Source organism: Camelus ferus, chromosome 1 (assembly GCF_009834535.1).
Source record: "Camelus ferus isolate YT-003-E chromosome 1, BCGSAC_Cfer_1.0, whole genome shotgun sequence".
Classification (NCBI taxonomy): domain Eukaryota; kingdom Metazoa; phylum Chordata; class Mammalia; order Artiodactyla; family Camelidae; genus Camelus; species Camelus ferus.
The window spans coordinates 109192663-109210831 of NC_045696.1; the positions used below are offsets into that span (position 1 = coordinate 109192663).

The 18169-nt window shown below is 57.6% G+C and overlaps 1 protein-coding gene across 1 annotated transcript; it reads left to right on the forward strand.

The window, feature by feature from the left end:
• The first annotated feature begins 481 nt into the window (after positions 1-481).
• On the forward strand, positions 482-17730 carry AMOTL2 (angiomotin like 2). Its single transcript, XM_032488179.1, is given in 11 exon segments — positions 482-692; positions 3270-3924; positions 3926-4065; positions 6857-7166; positions 8228-8372; positions 8753-8845; positions 12579-12874; positions 13429-13736; positions 14486-14703; positions 15275-15439; positions 16157-17730. Coding segments are annotated over 10 exon segments (2328 nt in total). The 5' UTR covers positions 482-692; positions 3270-3330; the 3' UTR covers positions 16216-17730.
• The last annotated feature ends 439 nt before the right edge of the window (positions 17731-18169 follow it).

Genomic DNA, 18169 nt, shown 5'->3' on the forward strand with positions numbered 1-18169 from the left:
GAAGTAAGAATCATCTTTTCACGGAGGGCACGGTCCAGGCCTGGCAGATGTATACAGCTCTGCAGTCTTCCCTCCCTGTACACACCACACACACACACACACACACCAACACACACACACACACACACTCCCCAAGCCCTCCCAACTCCATCCCCGTCCCGCAGCAACACCCAGAGTCCCTCGGGGACATGCGATGTACATCCCTCTGTGTCGCCCCGTCGATGGGGCTGAAAGAGTGAGAGGAAGGCAGGGACGCAGCAGGGAGCGGTAAGGGGCCAGGTTGGATTCTTTCTTCCCCCGCAGCTGTGAAGACAGAGCAGGGGTTGGGGCAGGGGCGGGGAAGGGCCCAACGCGTCCAGGAGGGCCCGGGTGGCCGGGTCCGCAGCGCCTCCTCCCCGGAGGAAGGCGGGGGCGGGGAGGAGGGAGAGGGAGGAGGCAGAGGGCGGAGGAGGGCGGCGCGCTGCGAGGTTATTTGTGGTTCGCTTTGATCCCGAGGGGGAACCTGAAACTCTCACATTCCTGGCATAGCAGCCGCCTCCGGCGCGGGCCGACCCTGGGGCTGCGCGCTGGGGCCCGAGCGGCCAGAGCGTCGGCGCCACCGCCGAGAGCACACCTCCGCCGCCGCGTTAAGCCGAGCCGAGCCGAGCCGGGTCGTCGGGTCTGACCGCGCCGAGCGCCCGCGGGCCGCAGCGGTAAGGAAGACCGCTCGGCGCTTTGGGGAGCGCTCGGGGCCGCAGAGACGCGCCCCGGCCGAAGCACCAGCTTCGGCGCAGCCCGGCCTTTTCCGGGAGAGGGAACCCGGACGACCGAACGTCCTCCAGGCGCAGCGCGCCTTTCCCCGCAGCCGCGAAGCCGGGCAAGGGCCGCTTCAGCTGGGGGCGCCGCGCCGGGCGCCTAGGGTCTCTCGAAGGCGCGCGAAGCCGCTGTGGCTGGAAGAGGGGGCAGCCTCTGGGGAGAGCGGAGTGGGTGTTTGGGGTCGTGAGCCCGGGAGAGGGACGCGAAACTGACCAGGAGGCGCGGCTTGGACCTCAAGTTGCAGGGCCCTGGGGGCTGATTTGGTTAGGTGGGGGTTACAGGTGTCTTTGCCCCCCAGCTAGCCCAAGAATTCCTCTTTGTCTTCCTTGGAAAATCCTCTCTGGAGCCACGGTCTGGCTCTCACTTAGAAAGAATGCAGCCTGCCGTCCAGACCGGTGACGTCAGCGCTGGAGCATTTGGAAAACAAAGAGGGCTCGGGAGGGAGGGTGGGAGGCGGACCCACGACGCTTAAAGACCTCTCCGGACCGCGGGCTACCCTCGTCCACCCGCTCCAGGCGCAGCGGCGGGCACCGGGTGCTCGTGGTCAGCCAGGAGGCCGGGTAGGGCGGGATCCCTGGCTCGGGTGTGATCTGACATAGAGACCCTCGCTTTGCTTCCTTAGGCGAGAGTGAGCCCAGGCAAAGGCAGGAGTTGTGTACTTCCTTAGAAGAGGTGGTGATGGGGTAGGGGTTATTCAGAGAGACGGGCGCGCTAGGGCAGCAGGTGTGCATCACCGGGTTCCGCGGCACAGATTTTTGTAACGGCTCAGCTGAAAGAACGTGCATCTGACCGGCTTGACCCGGACAAACGCGGGATGAGAGGTCGAGGAGGTGTTCCTTGCTCCCAGGCACACTGTTGGGGGGAGGGGGCTTGGAATGTGTCAGGAAAGCTGCATTCTCGGTCCTCCCCAGCGGGAGTCAGCCCAGACAGTGATTAATTTAGGAAATGCCCTGTGGATGAAAAGCTAGGGTGAATTGATTCCGTTTGTTTTGCCTCTGGTAGTTCTAGAGTCTTGCATCTCCCCTCCTTGTGTGTGTGTGTGGGGGGGGGGGAGTCATGATGGGGTGCGGTAAAGGATGGGTACTGAGATGCCCTCCAGACTCATTGCCTCCCCAGTTCTGGGCAGCTGGGAGGAGGGAGTGCGTTGGGAATGGCTGCTCTGCCAACCAGCCAGGCCCTAACTGGAGCCGGGCACTAGGGCTAATTTTGTGGCAGAGGAGGGGCTGCATTCCAGCCACTGTCCTCCCGTGCACACAGGACCTGTGGAGGTGTGGGTTTTGTTTGGTCTTCCCTGAATGCCAGTTTGGAGGTTTGTGTTGGAGGAGGCTATGGAAAGGAAGCCGGGTAAGGCAGGCAAACTTCCAGGCCATGAGCCACTGGGAGCCCAGGCTCAGAAGGGAACACCTTCTTCAGGGGTTCTCTCCCTGCCGCTTAGGCTCAGAGCCCCCAGCCCCCAGCCCCAGATCGCTGCAACCAAGAGCCTCCGCCTTACTCCCTTACACCTTCATTTGGCTCAAGTGGGTGTTACTCATGTCAAGATCCCCTGGGTGCCTAGAGGACCATCAGGGCACTTCCAAGGAGCAAGTGTGTGCATGTCTGGGGGGTGGTAATCATAAAACCGAAGACACTGGGCCACGTTCTCTTTTTCCTGGGGCACCTATGTGGTTACTGTCAGCACACAGACTGTGTGACTGGCCCACAAACTTTAATGGGTGGCACCTTTTTGCCTTGCCTCACAAAACCATTGTCCTATTGTAGTCACTCTTCTTTCATCCTTTATTCACCGATCCAGATGCATTTTCTCCTTCCTGTTCACCTTGCAGAGTGACTACCAAGGTCATCCCATGACAGGAGGGCTCATGGGGAGTTAGCTGTGCACAGGCTGGGGCTCAGACATGCTTCACCCTAGAGCATCCTGGGGGCTGTTTGCCTAGGGCTTCTGCTGGGCTGGACTCATTCTTTATCACCTGCCAATAAACTGGGGCCCTGTCCACCCCTGGACTGGACATCTCAGTGATTAAATCTGAGCTAGACCTGCCCTGGAGTCTCTTATCTGGCTCTTTGATGGGAAGCTGACTGCAGGGGGCTGTGGTTCCTGGTTGATTACCTTCTAGATTACTGGAGTCTTTCTCTAGGCACAGTAAATCTCCATGAGTATGATTATAATGGCAGTCCTTTGCCAAGGATTTATGGTGCCCCGGGAGCTCAACAACCATTGCCTCTTTTAATTCTCAACTCCACAAGGGAAGCATTATTCCTTCCATATTTCTGTTGGAGAAACTGAGGCTCTGAAGTTAGGGAGCTTGCCTTAATCTGTACGTGTCATCAGTGGCAACTGAACCAGTTGGCTTGTGTACCCCTCCACAGCCTTGGCTCTTTACCATTGTGCTTTGGACCAGACTGTCATGGAAAGTCATAGAAAGTCCCCCTCCTTTCCCATGTGCTCTCACTGATTGCTCATTCTCTCTTCCCAGGTGCTCTGGGGCTGGGTGCTGCTGGCCTTTGTCCAGACGGGTGCGTGCAAGGCCAGGGAGCATGAGGACGCTGGAAGACTCCTCGGGGACAGTCCTGCACCGCCTCATCCAGGAGCAGCTGCGCTATGGCAACCTGACTGAGACACGCACGCTGCTGGCCATCCAGCAGCAGGCCCTGCGGGGTGGGGCCGGGGCTGGGGGCACAGGGACCCCCCAAGCCCCCCTGGAGATCGTGGCACCCGAGGACAGCCAGGTGCTGCAGCAGGCCACCAGGCAGGAGCCCCAGGGCCAGGAGCACCAGGGCACCGAGGCCCACCTGGCAGAGAACAACCTCTACCGGCTGTGCCCACAGCCCAGCAAGGGCGAGGAGCTGCCCACCTACGAGGAGGCCAAAGCCCACTCGCAGTACTACGCAGCCCAGCAGGCAGGGCCCCGGCCACATATTGGGGACCGGGATCCCCGCGGGGCCCCGGGAGGTGGTCGGAGGCAGGATGAGGCGCTGCGAGAGCTGAGGCATGGGCATGTGCGCTCCCTGAGTGAACGGCTCCTGCAGCTGTCCCTGGAGAGGAATGGGGCGCGCACCCCCAGCCACATAAGCTCCTCCCACAGCTTCCCCCAGCTGGCCCGCAACCAGCAGGGCCCCCCGCCCAGGGCCTGCCCCTGCCGAGGGCCCAGAGCCCCGCGGCCCTCCACCTCAGTATCCCCATGTCATGCTGGCTCATGAGACCGCCTCTGCCGTCCCTGACCCGCGGTACCGCGCCCGTGGCAGCCCACACTTCCAGCATGCTGAAGTCAGGTAACTTCCCACCTCCATCTTTCAAGCCTTTGGCTTCCTTCCAGTGTAGTCCTTCCTGGGTGGAGAGCCCCAGAGGAAGGCTGGTGCTACCCTCTCCCTCCCAGGATGGGAGCCAATGCTGGAAGGAGAAGGGGATTTAGCCAGGGTCACATGTGAGAACTCAGCAGCATCCTTTGCTTTAGTTCAGAGATGGACACCATTGTCTGATTGGCTGTAGCAGTCCAGTAGCTGGGGTTCTTAGAGGCTATGAATTACAGCAGGAGGTGAACGGTTAGGTTTCAGAAAGAACTTGCAAAGACAAGGGTCGGAAATCACTGCCAAACTGTTTCCAAGTTAAGTGGGGAGAAGGTGGGCCCTCCTCTGGAGGATTTTAAAAACAAGTAGACATGTTTGCTTTTGGGGATTATTGGGAGGCACTCTGAACTGGAGGCAGGAAGGACCAGAGAGCCTCCTTAGAGACCTCTCCCATCCTACACCCGGGTTGGACTGCCCTGTCCCTCCCATTCATTGCCTTTCATGTTTTTCTGTGTGGCCCATGTGGCCAGAGCTTGGAGTAGGAGAAGATTCTGGGTCCAGGCGAGCCCCTTTCTGTGGAGGCTCCAGAGAGGCTGCTGGGGGAACTTAAGAGTTTGATTCTGAGCGTGAAGGGAGACCTTTAGAGTATGGTATTTGGCTTATCTTTTGAAACAGGCCCTTCTGCTGCATGTAGAAAATGGATTCTAGGGAAAAGAATGGAAGCCAGGCTGCCAGAGAGAGGCAGGAAGCCCAGATAGTTTGCAGAAATGGGTTTCCTAGAAATGAGGCTCTCACTTGGCCCAGCATCTTCCCCTGAGAAGCTGACACACACCCTTCGTTTCCCATGCCCTGCATCTCTGCCAGGGGGGTCCAGGAAACCCTATCAGGGAAACCTGAGGACTTGCAGACTCCCTTCTTCTGGTGGCCCAAGGTCCACGTCTGGTTCTCTTCATGCCTGCTGAGTCTTCACATAGTCACCCAGTTTCCCACCGTGTGGCCTTTTCCGGCGAAAGATGCCTTTCCTTGTCCTCGAAAAATGAGTGATGCAACAGCGTCAGTATGGAGGAACCAGAGGTTGGAGACTGTGGGTTTTCGCCAGCCTCCATATCCCAGGCCCCCCTGCCTTATCTCCCGCCTCAGGGCTCGGTCTGGGGAGAGTTTCGGAAGCTGAGTCGTGGTTTCTTCTCTTGGACCAGCCTTATTGAGCCCTGTCAGGAAAAGATAATATCGTAGAAAGGAAGTGGCCTGTTTGCAGAACAAAAAAAAGAAGGAGGGGAGGGGAGGACTAGGGGAAGGGAGAGCAAGGGTGAAGGAAAGGAGGCTCTATTCTTTCTTGGAGCTAAGTCATCCCCAAAGAATGCCAGTTGTGTCTGCCTGGCCCAGGGGCAGGGGGAGCAAGTTCATGAAGCAACCCCAAGATGCCCTATTTAGGAGCATGGGGAGAGTCTGCACGTTCCAGTGGGGACCCCCCTCAACTCTTACTGGAAAGCTGTAAGAGAAACACATCAGCCCAGTCTATTTCAGCTGATCTAATGAGGCTTGTTTGCTGGGACCTGCGGGCAAGGCTGTTCTTTTAGTCTAGATCCTAAGAAGATCTGGGGAGTCTTAGGCTGGAGGGGGAGAGATGAAGGGGAGGGACAAGGGGAAGGACAGGCATGGGTGCTGAGGGGATGGATCCGGAAGTGGAATTAAATTTTTATGGGGCTCCTGGGACTTGGGAAAATTCCTAGTGAAACTGAGGCAGTCTATTCTTTGACTCTTGGAGTCACAAGGCACCAGAAGGTCTTTGTGAGCCCACATGCCTCTTGTTCTTTGCTCCTTTCCTAGACACAGGGCCCTGAGGGTGATGTGACACCAGGGCCAGAGGCCAGTAGGACGTTGTCCCTAAGCTCAGGCTATTGCAGGAGTCCAGAGAAGCCCCCACACCCCAGAAAATCCAGTGCTTGGGTCACATTTACACTTTGAGCTGAGAGTAAGCTGCAGTCACCTCTAGGAGAGACAGAGGATGGGCCATCTTTGTGGGAGTGCCCATGGCAGGCCCAGCACTCTGCCCGGCCTGTGTAGCCTTGGAGGCAGCCAGAGACACTTACCCTCGTGATTGAGCTGAGCCTTGCCGCCACCGGGAGGTTAAACATTGCAGCCAGGATCTGAATGCCTATTTTGTCAGACTCTGCAGCCCAGACTCTAACCCTGACATCTGTCTCGCCGCTCTAACCTTAGCCACAGTCGTCTAAAAATGTTTCTTCAAGGGGTGATGGGACCCGAAATAGGAGGGAGAACACGTGAGTGTGCAGTGCTGGCAGGTGTGGGCGTAGGGCCTGACACTGGTGGCCAGAAAGAGACACGGGGGTAGCTGCTGGGACCCAGCTCCCAAGTGGCCCAGGGACCTGGGAAGCTGTGTGTTCAGTCATGGTGGCCTCCAGACGCAAAAAGAGCCTTCTATTGATGAGAAGGGTCAAGAGAGCATTTTTAAAGATCTATTATCTAAGCACTGGTCCCTTAGGAGGCCAGGACTGCTCAGGCTGATCCCCAAGTCCTCGGCCACGGTGAGGCTGGGCAAGAAACAAGCATCCTGACATTCATCCCCTTCAGCCCCGCTCCCCTGGCCCTTGAGGGTCTTGCGGACACCACGTGGAAATGGCCTTCCCCACTGCTCGCTGCCTAATGCTGTGGGGAGGCTGTCTGTCCACTCTGCATGGGAGGAATGGGGTGGCTCGGGGTGGCTCTGAGGTGGGAGCCAGGAGGGTCTCTGAGTACTGTCTCTTCTGTTCCCCAGGATCCTGCAGGCCCAGGTGCCCCCCATGTTCCTCCAGCAGCAGCAGCACCAGTACCAGTACCTGCAGCAGCCGCAGGAGCACCTCCCACCTGCACCCCCTGCTGCCCTCAGCCATGGCCCGCTGGGCCCCCTCGGCCCACCTGGGGTGGAGGGCCCAGTAAGCACCCAGGCCCCCTCGGCCACCTCGGGTAGCGCCCACCTGGCCCAGATGGAGACCGTGCTGAGGGAGAACGCCAGGCTGCAGAGGGACAACGAGAGGCTGCAGAGAGAGCTGGGGAGCTCGGCTGAAAAGGCTGGGCGCATCGAGAAGGTAGGCCCTGCTGGAGCCTCGGGGGGACCGGCTGGGGGGAGGAAGGCACCCCAAGGGGCTGACCTGGGAGGGGACCATCCAAAGGGAGGCAGGGGAGGCAGAGAAGTCTGAAAGCTTGTCTGGCTGGGCTTCTGACCCCGTACCTAGGGCCCCCACCCCTGTCCCTCATGCACCCGCCCTGGCTGACTCCAGACAGCTGGGGAGCAGCCGGCAGAGCGGGCCTGGAGCACGAGCAGTTGCTGCCCAGGGGCGATGAGAAAGAGCCCATTCACCAGCTCCCTCACACTCGCACCCTTCCCCTGCACACACCCCCTCCCAGGGCCACCTCCCACAGAGAGCCCTTTGTGTCCCCCATACAACAGCAAGTCTGTTCCAGGCCAACCTTGGCCAAAGAGAAGGCCTCTCCTCTTGGAAAAAACTAGCGACTTATTGGAATCGCAGGCCAGCTAGGAGCACGTGCAGGGCCTGCCAGCCGCCAAGTGGGAGGGGCAGGCGGGGCAGGCTGGCCCTCCGGGGTGGACAGCGATGGCCCGAGAAGCAGATACTCCAGGCAGAGGTGGCTCAGGATGGGGTCTGGTCCTCCCTTCTGCAGTGAAGTTTTACCAGCCTTAGCAGGTGGCCTTAGGCCTCCCATGGCCGTCTTGTGGTGTACAGGATAGGTCAACCGCCCCCAGACCCTGCTTGGAGTCTGAGTGCCCTCTCCTGGCCCGCTGGGCTCAGATTTCTCAATAGAAGCTGGACAAAAAGAAATACATCTCTCTGGATGTTGGGCACAGGAAAGCTGTGCTTAGTCACCCTGGAGGCAGCCACTTCCAGAGAACCTGGCCTTGAGCTCACTTTGAAGGGACCCTGGCTTGCCTATTCCAGCAGTCTGGGCCACCTCCAGGAGCTACAGCCTGCTGACCGTCCTGCTTGAGCTAGCTGGATTTTTTGCTATGGCTTTTTATCCTCTCCCCTCTCTCTCTTTCTAATGGAGAGTAGCAGGTCAGGTCTGGCGGGGAACTTGGGTCACTCCATCCCCAGGAGCTTGCCCCTTCAGTTCTGTTGTCTACCTCTTGCAGCTGGAGAGCGAAATCCAGCGGCTCTCCGAGGCCCACGAGAGCCTGATGAGGGCCTCTTCCAAGCGGGAGGCCCTGGAGAAGACTATGCGGAACAAGATGGACAGTGAGATGAGGAGGCTGCAGGACTTCAACCGGGATCTGAGAGGTGAGGGCCAGTCACCCAGGTCGGGGCGGGGGCGGGGAGCGCCTGGGGATGGCTTGATTCCTCTATTCTAGGGAGTAATTCAGAATCTCTGTCCTCTGCAAAAATAGTACAAATCAACTCAAAAGGGGCCGCCTTGACAGAGAGATGCTTGTCTCTGTAGTCTAGACCTTGGGGTCCCTCATGGGGCGCTCAGCCACATGGCCCGGGGTGCTGCCTCCTCATGAGACCCCTACTGAGACCTGGGGCTTCCCTGTGAGCCCAACCCCAGCTTGGAGGATGCAGCCTGACAGATAGGACCCCAGGGGACCCCAGCCTGGGCAGGCAGCTTCACCTGTCCTCAAACATTTTTCCTTGAAACGTCTTTTCTTCTTTCGAAACAGAAAGATTGGAATCTGCAAACCGCCGCCTGGCAAGCAAGACGCAGGAGGCCCAGGCAGGCAGTCAGGACATGGTCGCCAAGCTGCTGGCTCAGAGTGAGTAGGGGGTCCCACTCAGGAACCTGGCCAGGGGTGTGGCCGGTGGGACCAGGACAGCCCCTCTGGACAGGGAGGATCGGAGGGTCGGCCCCCTCTGTCAGTGCTTGGAGCTTGAGTTGACTGACTGCCTACTGGGCACCCAGTGCTGGACTGGCCTTGGGGGGAGGGGCGGCTTCCAAAGAGGAACAAGATCTGGTTCTCTGTGTGTTGGGGAGATGGGTGGATACAGAGGGACAGCTGGGGAGCAGTGATTTGCTGAGCTGACCGTTAGTGCACCATTAGAAGCAGAAGTGCAGGGGGCCGTGGGCGCGGCCAGATAGCCCTAGAGATAGATGGGATGAGAGACAAGGAAGAGTCTGAGTCTCTGAGGGAGTTAGTTCCAGGCTATAGAAAGGTGAGGGCTGCCAGAGGGGAATGTGGGAAGCTGGGGAGCATGGTGAGCCTGGGCCATAACAGGGCAGCCAAGGGGAGGCACCAGCTCAAAATGGGCTCCTGGAGCTTAACCAACAGGACAGCCTGAAGGAATTCAGGAGGATCCCCTAAGGAGGTGGTCGAAGGCTTCTGGAAGAGCAGATGAGTTCACTGTTGACTCATTCAGTCAGTCATTTGTTCACAAGTGGAACTGAGCTGAGCCCCTGGCAGGTGTGGAACAGAGCAGCCCAGGGAGGTACCAGGGCAGAGAGGTCAAGAGAGGGGCTGAGCTTGAGGAGGGAGCAGGATCTTCCCATCACGGGTTCCTGGGGACAAGGGTGGCCTGGCCCTGGAGTGATGAGGAGAGGTTCCCAGCGATGTCCCCAGCAGCCTGAGAGAGGGGCTCTATGGATGGCAGGGTGGTGGGGAGCGGGTAACAGGTGAAGAAGCAGTGGGATGACTCAAGTGGAGGTGCGGGCAGTTTGGGAAGCCACAGGCTCAGCGGCAGGAAGAAGCACCAGCTATCGGAAGAGACGGTTTATTAAGTTCCTCCTGTATGCTCTTACTATGAGCTATAGTGACTGTCTGGGGTGTTTGCAAAGAAGAGGAGTGGTGTCTGGTGAGGGTGGCTCTGAGGAAGGAGAGTGGCTTCTGACAGTGGCTGGATAGCAGGGGGTATCCAGGAGGGGAGGGGCAGCTTGAGGACTGAGCTCTGGCTGGCAGCACCTCCTTTCTCAAGGAGGACTCAGAGCCCTAGACAGGGTCAACCAGGGCGGAGAATGGTGTTGGGGGCGGGGCGGGGGGCAGCACTGAAGAGGGTGAGGGGTGGGCAGGAGGTAAGCCAGGCTGTACTGACTGGAGGCAAGACTTAGGGTCTCTAGGAGGAACGTGGGGTACAGGAGAGGGGGGCGGGGGCAGACCTTGGTGTTGCCCTTGGGGGTCCAGAGAGGACAGGCTGCTGGAAGGAGGCAGAATGGGGTCTTCCTGGAGGAGAGGGCCAACTTTGAGGGCCAGGCTCTGCCACAGAAAGGAAGTCACGGGCGGGTTTCTGGGAGCAGGCAAGGGAGGGCTGCGAGGTGCGGGGGGAGGCCGGCCCGGAGGCGTTTCCGCTCCCCAGGGAGTGAGCGAGCAGGCGGTTCTTGGCTCGGGGCTGGAACCATTAATCTCAAAGCTGCGGGTGACCTGGATGCCGGGCATTCCTGAGCCTGGGGCTGTTCCGCTTTGCCCGCACCGCCCCGCCCTGCCCCGCCCGCGCTGCGGGAGGGACACTGGGACAAAGGGACTGGGAAGTGCTGGTGGGGCCTTGCTTTCTCAAGAGAAAGGCCCAGCCCCCTGCTCCCTGCACAGCTCTCCCCGCCTTCCTGCCAGCCCTGGGCCCCCCTACATATTTCCAGGCTCCTCCCCCACCCCCTGCCTGGGAGCTCCCCTCCCCACCAGACAGGCCCAAGATTTTATCCCGGTGTCTGGAGATGGCCTAGGTCTCAGGCCTCCCAGCCCTTGCTGGGGCCTTAGAAGCTGCTGGAAGCCAAAGCCTGAGTCCTCGGGGCTCTTCCCCACTGGCTGAGAAAATCCGAGCAGCTCATCCTCTCTCCTTAAAAGCCATGGGGAAGACAGAATTCTCAGGGAAAATGTCTCTGGTTGACCGCAGCGTTTTTGTGGAGTCAGTCAACACTAATAGGGAAATGTGCACTATCACCAGTGCCATCTGCTTTTCCTGCTGGGCAGGCCATGTGGACCCCCAGCTCTGGTCAGGACCTGCCCTCCTTTGAGTCCTGAGGCCTGGTTCTCCTAAGCCCTGTCCCCCTTGGGCAGTTTCTTCTCACCTGAACCTCGGGTTCTGAGGCTATAAGATGGGGCGGTCATAAGACTAAGATGAAATGCAGGCCTTCTGCAAACTCTGTAAGGTGTCGGGCTCTGTGAAGCCACCAGGATGGAGTCATTATCCCTAGGTCCAAGGTTCCCAACTACACTCCCTGTCTGTCCCCTCCACCCCCCTCAGGTGTCAAGCCAGCCTAGTATGAAAGGCTCAATTTCAGTATTATTGAGTTTTCGTCATCTTTCCCCTTCACATCAAAGAATGAGGCCAGCTTGGGCCCAGCCTTCAAAAATCCAGAGTGAGCTAGAGCTGCCTGGGGTCGCCTGTGTCCTCCCTCTCTGCCCCAGGGCCCTTCTGCCTGCCAGGTCCCAAGCCTTCACTCTTCTGTTTTAGAACCTGTACTGATATGATATGATATATAATATATGATAGGTACTTAACTACACGTGGCCCAAAGATTCAAATTAATTAAAATTCAATAAAATGAAAAAGTCGACTCCTCCCTTGCACTAGCCACATTTCAAGTGCTCAGTAGCCACACTTGCTTAGTGGCTCCTGCTTTGGTTGGCACGGTGTGGAACAAATCCATTACAGCAGAGAAGTCCACTGTGCTATGATAGTGCTGCTCTTTGAGTCCATGAGGCAGGCCCAGAGCCCAACCCCCTGTGGCGAGGCCAGCTGCAGACACACTCGGGCCTGGGAGCTGGGGCGGGGGGCTATCCTGAGACTCCCAAGGGCAGGTGCATGGGAGGTGGATTAAAGTCTAGAGCATCAGCTGGAGGACTCAGTGGTCTGACTCAGTCCTTGCTCGGCCCGGCTTTCTGAAGAGGGTCTCAGAACAGAATTCTTCTGGGCAGTTAACAAGATGATTTAGAAGTCTGGATAGGTGGGACCTCAGACACAAATCTTTGGACCAGAGTCATTTTCATTGAGCTGGAAGGTTTGCATTTCTTTATGAGCCTGGTTGCCCACATCTCAGTCGTCTCTCCAGACCATGGAGGGAATGTGGTGCTAAACGGGGGGGCCCTAGGTCCACAGAATGAGCCCTGATGCCCACTTTGGGATGCCTCTGAGTGTGAGGGCCTCACACTGCAGCCAAGCAGCCTGCTCCTTCTGAGTCTCTAGTGTCACCATGAGCCTCGAGGGAAGTTGTGAATGTGTTTGGGAAACGGTGACGCCTGGCGCAAGTGGACAGTGTTTGGGGCTCTCTCCTGGGAAAGCCGTGTCCCAGCAGGCGAGCAGTGTAACCCAGTCATTGCTGCAAGGGCCCTGGTCTGGTGCTGCCTTTTACTCGTGACTTCACCACATAACCGGGGGCTCAGTTTCCTGGCTGTTTAGTTACAATGGGCTTATGAATGGGACCTAACTCCTAGGTTGTTGAGAGGATCAGATGCGGTCATGCCCATGCAGCGGTCAGCACAGAGCCCGCCACATAGTGGGTGCGCAGTGGGGCCAGCTTAGGGTGGTTGCCGTCACTGACCGGGCCGCCCTCCCTGCCTGCAGGCTACGAGCAGCAGCAGGAGCAGGAGAAGCTGGAGCGGGAGACGGCACTGCTGCGTGGAGCCATTGAGGACCAGCGGCGGCGCGCCGAGCTGCTGGAGCAGGCGCTGAGCAACGCGCAGGGCCGGGCGGCGCGGGCAGAGGAGGAGCTGCGGAAGAAGCAGGCCTATGTGGAGAAGGTGGAGAGGCTGCAGCAGGCCCTGGGGCAGCTGCAGGCTGCGTGCGAGAAGCGGGAGCAGCTGGAGCTACGTCTGCGGACGCGCCTGGAGCAGGAACTCAAGGCCCTGCGTGCGCAGCAGGTGAGCTGGGAAGATGGGCGGAGGTGGCATAGGTGGCGCAGCATCGGAGGAGGCCGGTTTCCGAGGCCAGACCCTCGGGAAGCCAGGGTGATCTGTACCAGCCCTGCCGAGAGCCCCTCCCGACCACCAGTCGTCGCAGAAGCGTTGCCACTTGGCTGTGTACCAACCTTGGGGACTTAAGACTTGGGCTTCTATTTAAATAGCTCTCATGTTTATCAGCTAGAGAGAGTTCTGTCTCCACTCTCAACCGCACCCTTCCCACAGCAGTAAGGTGACCAGACCTCCTGGGTTGCCCAGTTCTGTCCTGATTTATACCTGTTGTCCCAGAGTCATTATTAAGAGCACCCTTTCCCAACTTGAAGGATAACTCACGTGGTCACCTATGCAAAGGCAGACCTGATCTTTCCAGAGGATTCAGGGCAAGGGTGTGGGGACCCATGGCTCCCCCTGTGTCTCTGGGTGGAACAGGGTGTGGGGAGAGTGTGCCGTGGAGGTAAGGACTGATGGCCGCTGTACCCCAACCGTCGCCCCTGACCACAGTGCTTTCTCTGCAGAGACAAGCAGGCAACCCCGGTGTTGGCAGTGGCAGTGGTGGGTCCCCGGAGCTCAGCGCTCTGCGGCTGTCAGAGCAGCTACGGGAGAAGGAGGAGCAGGTCCTGGCGCTGGAGGCTGACATGACCAAGTGGGAACAGAAGTATTTGGAGGAACGTGCCATGAGGCAGTTTGCCATGGATGCAGCCGCCACGGCCGCCGCCCAGCGCGACACCACTCTCATCCGACACTCCCCCCAGCCCTCGCCCAGCAGCAGCTTCAATGAGGGCCTGCTCGCTGGCGGCCACAGGCATCAGGAGATGGAGAGCAGGTGGGGCATCACAGGCTGGGTCGGTGCACCTGGGCAGGGGTGGGGGATGGCGCTGTCCAGTCCCTGCCCTGTCATTAATCCCTGATAAACGTCCCTTGCCCCACCAGCCCAGCAGACCCTCCTGCTTCTGAGCTGAGCCCCAGTGCATTTGACACAGCTGGCACTGTACATATGTTACAACCGAGTGCATGGGCTGCCCGAGGAGACCCCACTGTCGGATGCCATCCAAGGCTCTGGGCCTCTACCCGCTCCACCTCCCCTGTGTAAATCAGCGGGAAGGGTCCCACTGTGTACCACCCTAGAAGGAATGTGGACTAGGCCCTTGGTCTGAGAGTAGCTAGTATTTTATCTCCAAGAAACAATCTCATATGCCCCATAAGATTTCCATTTGACCCATGCCTAACTCAGAAGCTCAAGGACATGGACCGATCCCTGGGGGGTTGCCCTCCAGGACCGGGATGGTGCCATTGATGTCATCAGGTGTACCCAGAACCCATCCCCTTGATGACCAGCCTGCCTTTGCTGGTATAAGAAAGGCCCAGCACCTCATGCACTGGTAGTTTTCAGAGCATCAAATTCCAGAGCTGGGATGGCATTTCTGAAGGTCCCCTCCTGGCCCCTGCTATAAGGATAAGAGGGTCCAGACTGGCAGTAAAGAGGGCTTTCCCTTCAACTTTTACAAGGTGGGAAGGGTGGAGGCCACCAGATCTGTGGGTCTGAAGATGTAAGCATGGCCTCTCACCCCTCAGGTTAAAGGTGCTCCACGCCCAGATCCTGGAGAAGGATGCGGTGATCAAAGTCCTTCAGCAGCGCTCCAGGAAAGACCCTGGCAAGGCCACCCCGGGCTCCCTGAGGCCCGCCAAGTCGGTGCCATCTATCTTCGTGGCTGCAGCAACAGGGACCCAGGGTTGGCCAGGGCTCTCCCCCAGCGAGCGGCACGTGGATGCCCCTGCCCGGCTGGCTGCAGGTGAGAGGATGCGGGTGGGTGGCATGGCACAGGGCTAGGTTGTTCTCAGGCCTTTCCTCCCAGAACTGAGGCTTAGAGGAGCCAGGGCTTCCCAACCCCTCACCCAGGGGAGCCGGCTTATCCTCTGGCTCCAGTGACACTGCAGCCCGCAGCTTCCCGCGATGTGAAGAGGCATGCTGTAGCCCCCATCTCCATCTCCATAAATTCCACCAGGTTCCACCAGCCTGGCCCCGACCACTTACCCTAAGTAAAAACAGAGCACCTTGTGCAGATGCATCTTTGGGGCCAGCCCTTCCACTCCTCCTAAGCAGATGCCACAGAAACTCAAGGGTCCCTACTGGTTTTAAGATTTAATCTACAACCCTTTAAGAAGGCTTCTTCCACTTGAAGCTTTTGGAACCCAATCCAATCTGGTATTTACCCCCATTTGGAAACAGGAGCATTTAGTCGTAATTGAAGTTCTTGCAAATCAAAAGCCATCTGTACCCCCAGTAGGTCCAGTTAAGTTGGGGTGTTATGGGGGCTATATCTTGGGGACAAGGCAATAACTATGAGCCTCGTGCCTGTCCAGCAGAGGAACTGGTGGCCGCAGCTCCCCTCGCTGCCCATGCCAAACACGGGAGCCGAGATGGAAGCACCCAGACTGACAGCCCCCCGGACAGCACCACCACCTGCCTGGGCCTGGAGCCTGACAGCCTTCTAGGGTGCAGCAGTGGCCAGAGGACAGCCTCGCTGGGTAAGTCCCTTATCCCCCCGACACCCCTGACTTGTGTGCAGGGCTGAGGGCAGGCTGGGGTGTGAATTGGACCCCCAGACCCTGCCCCCTCATTGGCCACACTCCCAGCGAGCAGGGTGTGAGGCCCACCTCCCTAGGAATGGGAGACCTGGTTGGATACATGAATAGAGGAACGGACAACCCTGATTACAGACTGATCCAGCTGGGAGGCACTTTATCAAGTCTTCCTTACCTCTTTAGTTGCCAGTCCAAATAGCTAAGATCATGGAGCTTGGCGATTTACCCCAGTGGCGCTCTCAAGTTAGAAGACTTTGTCTAAAGAGAGTCCAGGAAGGAGAAATTGGAGAAGATGCCATTTAATGTGTTTGCTCCCTTTCACATTAGCCTTTGCATATTTGCCTGTGCCTCAGCATCTCAGAAAACCACAGTCACGGAAAGAATGCGGCAGCCTCCCTCCCTGGGGGCTCTCCACCCTCCCCCAAGCCCTCCAACCAGTTCCAAGTTATAAACAAATGCATCTTCCACTCGGGAGGCTGGAGGTCTGAGAGGGAGCAGAGCTCTGTGCTTGTTTGGCCAAGTTCTGGGGATCTGGGGACCCGGGCAGCTGAGGCGAGGCAAGATGGTGAAGATAGATCCTATCTCTAAAATGTGGCAGGATTGACAAGAGCAGTCTGACAACGCCCGTTGACCTGTGCCTGTGTTCATGTCTCTCTCCAGATTCTGTTGCTACATCCAGAGTCCAGGACCTGTCGGACATGGTGGAGATACTGATCTGAAGGAGGGGGTGCCTCGGGGACTCGGAACCATTCCCCACTCTCCTCTGCCCTCTGCCACGCGGCCATTCCAGCAGCCCCTCCAGCTGCTGCTTCCCCACTTTCCCCAACCGGGCACTTGTTCCCATGGACCTTCTGGTCCCCGGAGCTGAAGAAGGATGCTGCAGGGGAGAGGGGAGCTGTGAGCACCTGCACCCCAGGAGACCCTGCTTGCCAGCCCCACACTCTTCCTGGGCCCATGTACCATAAGCTTCACCTGCTGCCCAAGGCTTGCTGCCGGGGTAGTAACTGAAAGCTCAGAAGGGAGCCCCCTCGGCACCCCTAGTGGGCACTCAGGCCGGGAGGGAGGGGATTTGTCGATTTGAGGGGGGCTGATTTCCAAGGACAGCTGCCGCGGACACCAGGTGCGCTGGTTTAGCCTGGCTGAATTGTGGTCCCTCCCACCTCATCTGCTCCTCAGCTCCTCACTGCCTTCTTGGGATCATTAAGACATATCTCATGGGGACTGTTGAGGGTGTTAGTCCCGCAGAAGCCACCGCCTCAGCTGCTCACTGGAGAGGCTTGGGAGGCGCTGTGCAGTTTGTACATAATCCCCTTTCTTGTGGAAGAGAAGATTGAAGCGGGCTGCTGCAGGTGTGGCCCGGTTCCCGTGACTTCTGACCAGCCTCCCAGTTACCTCCCCTTCCCAAGTCCTTGGCCTGTGGCTGTTGATACTGATGGGTCCACGGGATATTAGCTGTCCTCTTGTCCATCCTGAGCCCTGTTTTATATGCCCATGGGACCCACCCCCATCACCAGCCTCTTGAAATGGCTCCACAGCTCCTGTCCCTGGGACATCCTGTCGGTTTGGTTACGATCCCTGAACCAGATGATGTAAGTCACCACACAGGCATTGCCACAGTGGGCTTCCCAGCACCGGCTCTCCTGAAGGAGACTGGAGAGATGGCCTTGTTTTTGTCAGAGCCTTTGTTCCCACCTGGAGGGACTGGGAGAGGGAGCTGTGCTGGTGAGAACTAGTCCTGTGAGATGTGAGATGTAGCTCAGAGGGTCCTCTGAGGGGAGCCCCCGTTGCAGCATGGTGCCATGAGGCTGGCTCCTCTAGCTGCCTGCGTCCAGTGTCCCAGAGCAGGGCCAGCGCTTGGCCAAGGGAGTGAAGCATCCAATGGCAGCCTGCCCATGGCCGTGACCTTGACTTCTGGTCTTAAAGAGTCCCCCAACTCAGCCCCAGGAGCAATTAGTGGGTTTTAGTCGTTTGTCTTGACTGTTTTTAGTTCTCCATGAATCTTTGTTTTTTTCCTTTACTGTTTTTAGGTTTTGTATGTTATTTTATTCCCGTGGTTCCTCAAGTTTCCTTTTTAAACATTTGCATTTGCTGGACAATTGCATATTTTTTTAAATCCACCCCCCAACCCCTCTTTAAAGCTGAAAAATGCATTTGGTTCTTGTGCATTGTTTACAAAGCAAAAAGAAAAAAAAAGAAAAAAAGGCAAAAAAATATTGTGAAAGGAAAAAAAAAAACTTAATATATTTTGGATTAATATTTGGTATTTCTTTTAAAGTATTTTTTTGTGCTGTGAACATTTTCTGCCAAAGACCATGATGTGTGTCTGTATGTTTAAGTTATGGTAAATATTTAAAGTGTAAACATGGCTGTTTTGTTATGCCACCCTGTACCAGGATTGCTGCTGCATTCCATTGGGTATAACAGTATTTTAATTAAATTTTTTTTTAATTAAAAGTGGTGTCTTTTCATCGGTGAGAGGGCGGGTAAGGACTTTGGGGGGCCACCCATGTCATAGTCCCTGACCCCTTGTGGCACTGAGTTGGACCTCCACTTGCCCACCCCATGATCTGTGCGCTTTGGTTCTTAAACACTGGCTGGAGCATATCCGTGTACAGCCAGCTCAGGGTCACTGCCACTTCTCGGACGTGAGGCGTGAAGAGTGCCGCTTTCCAT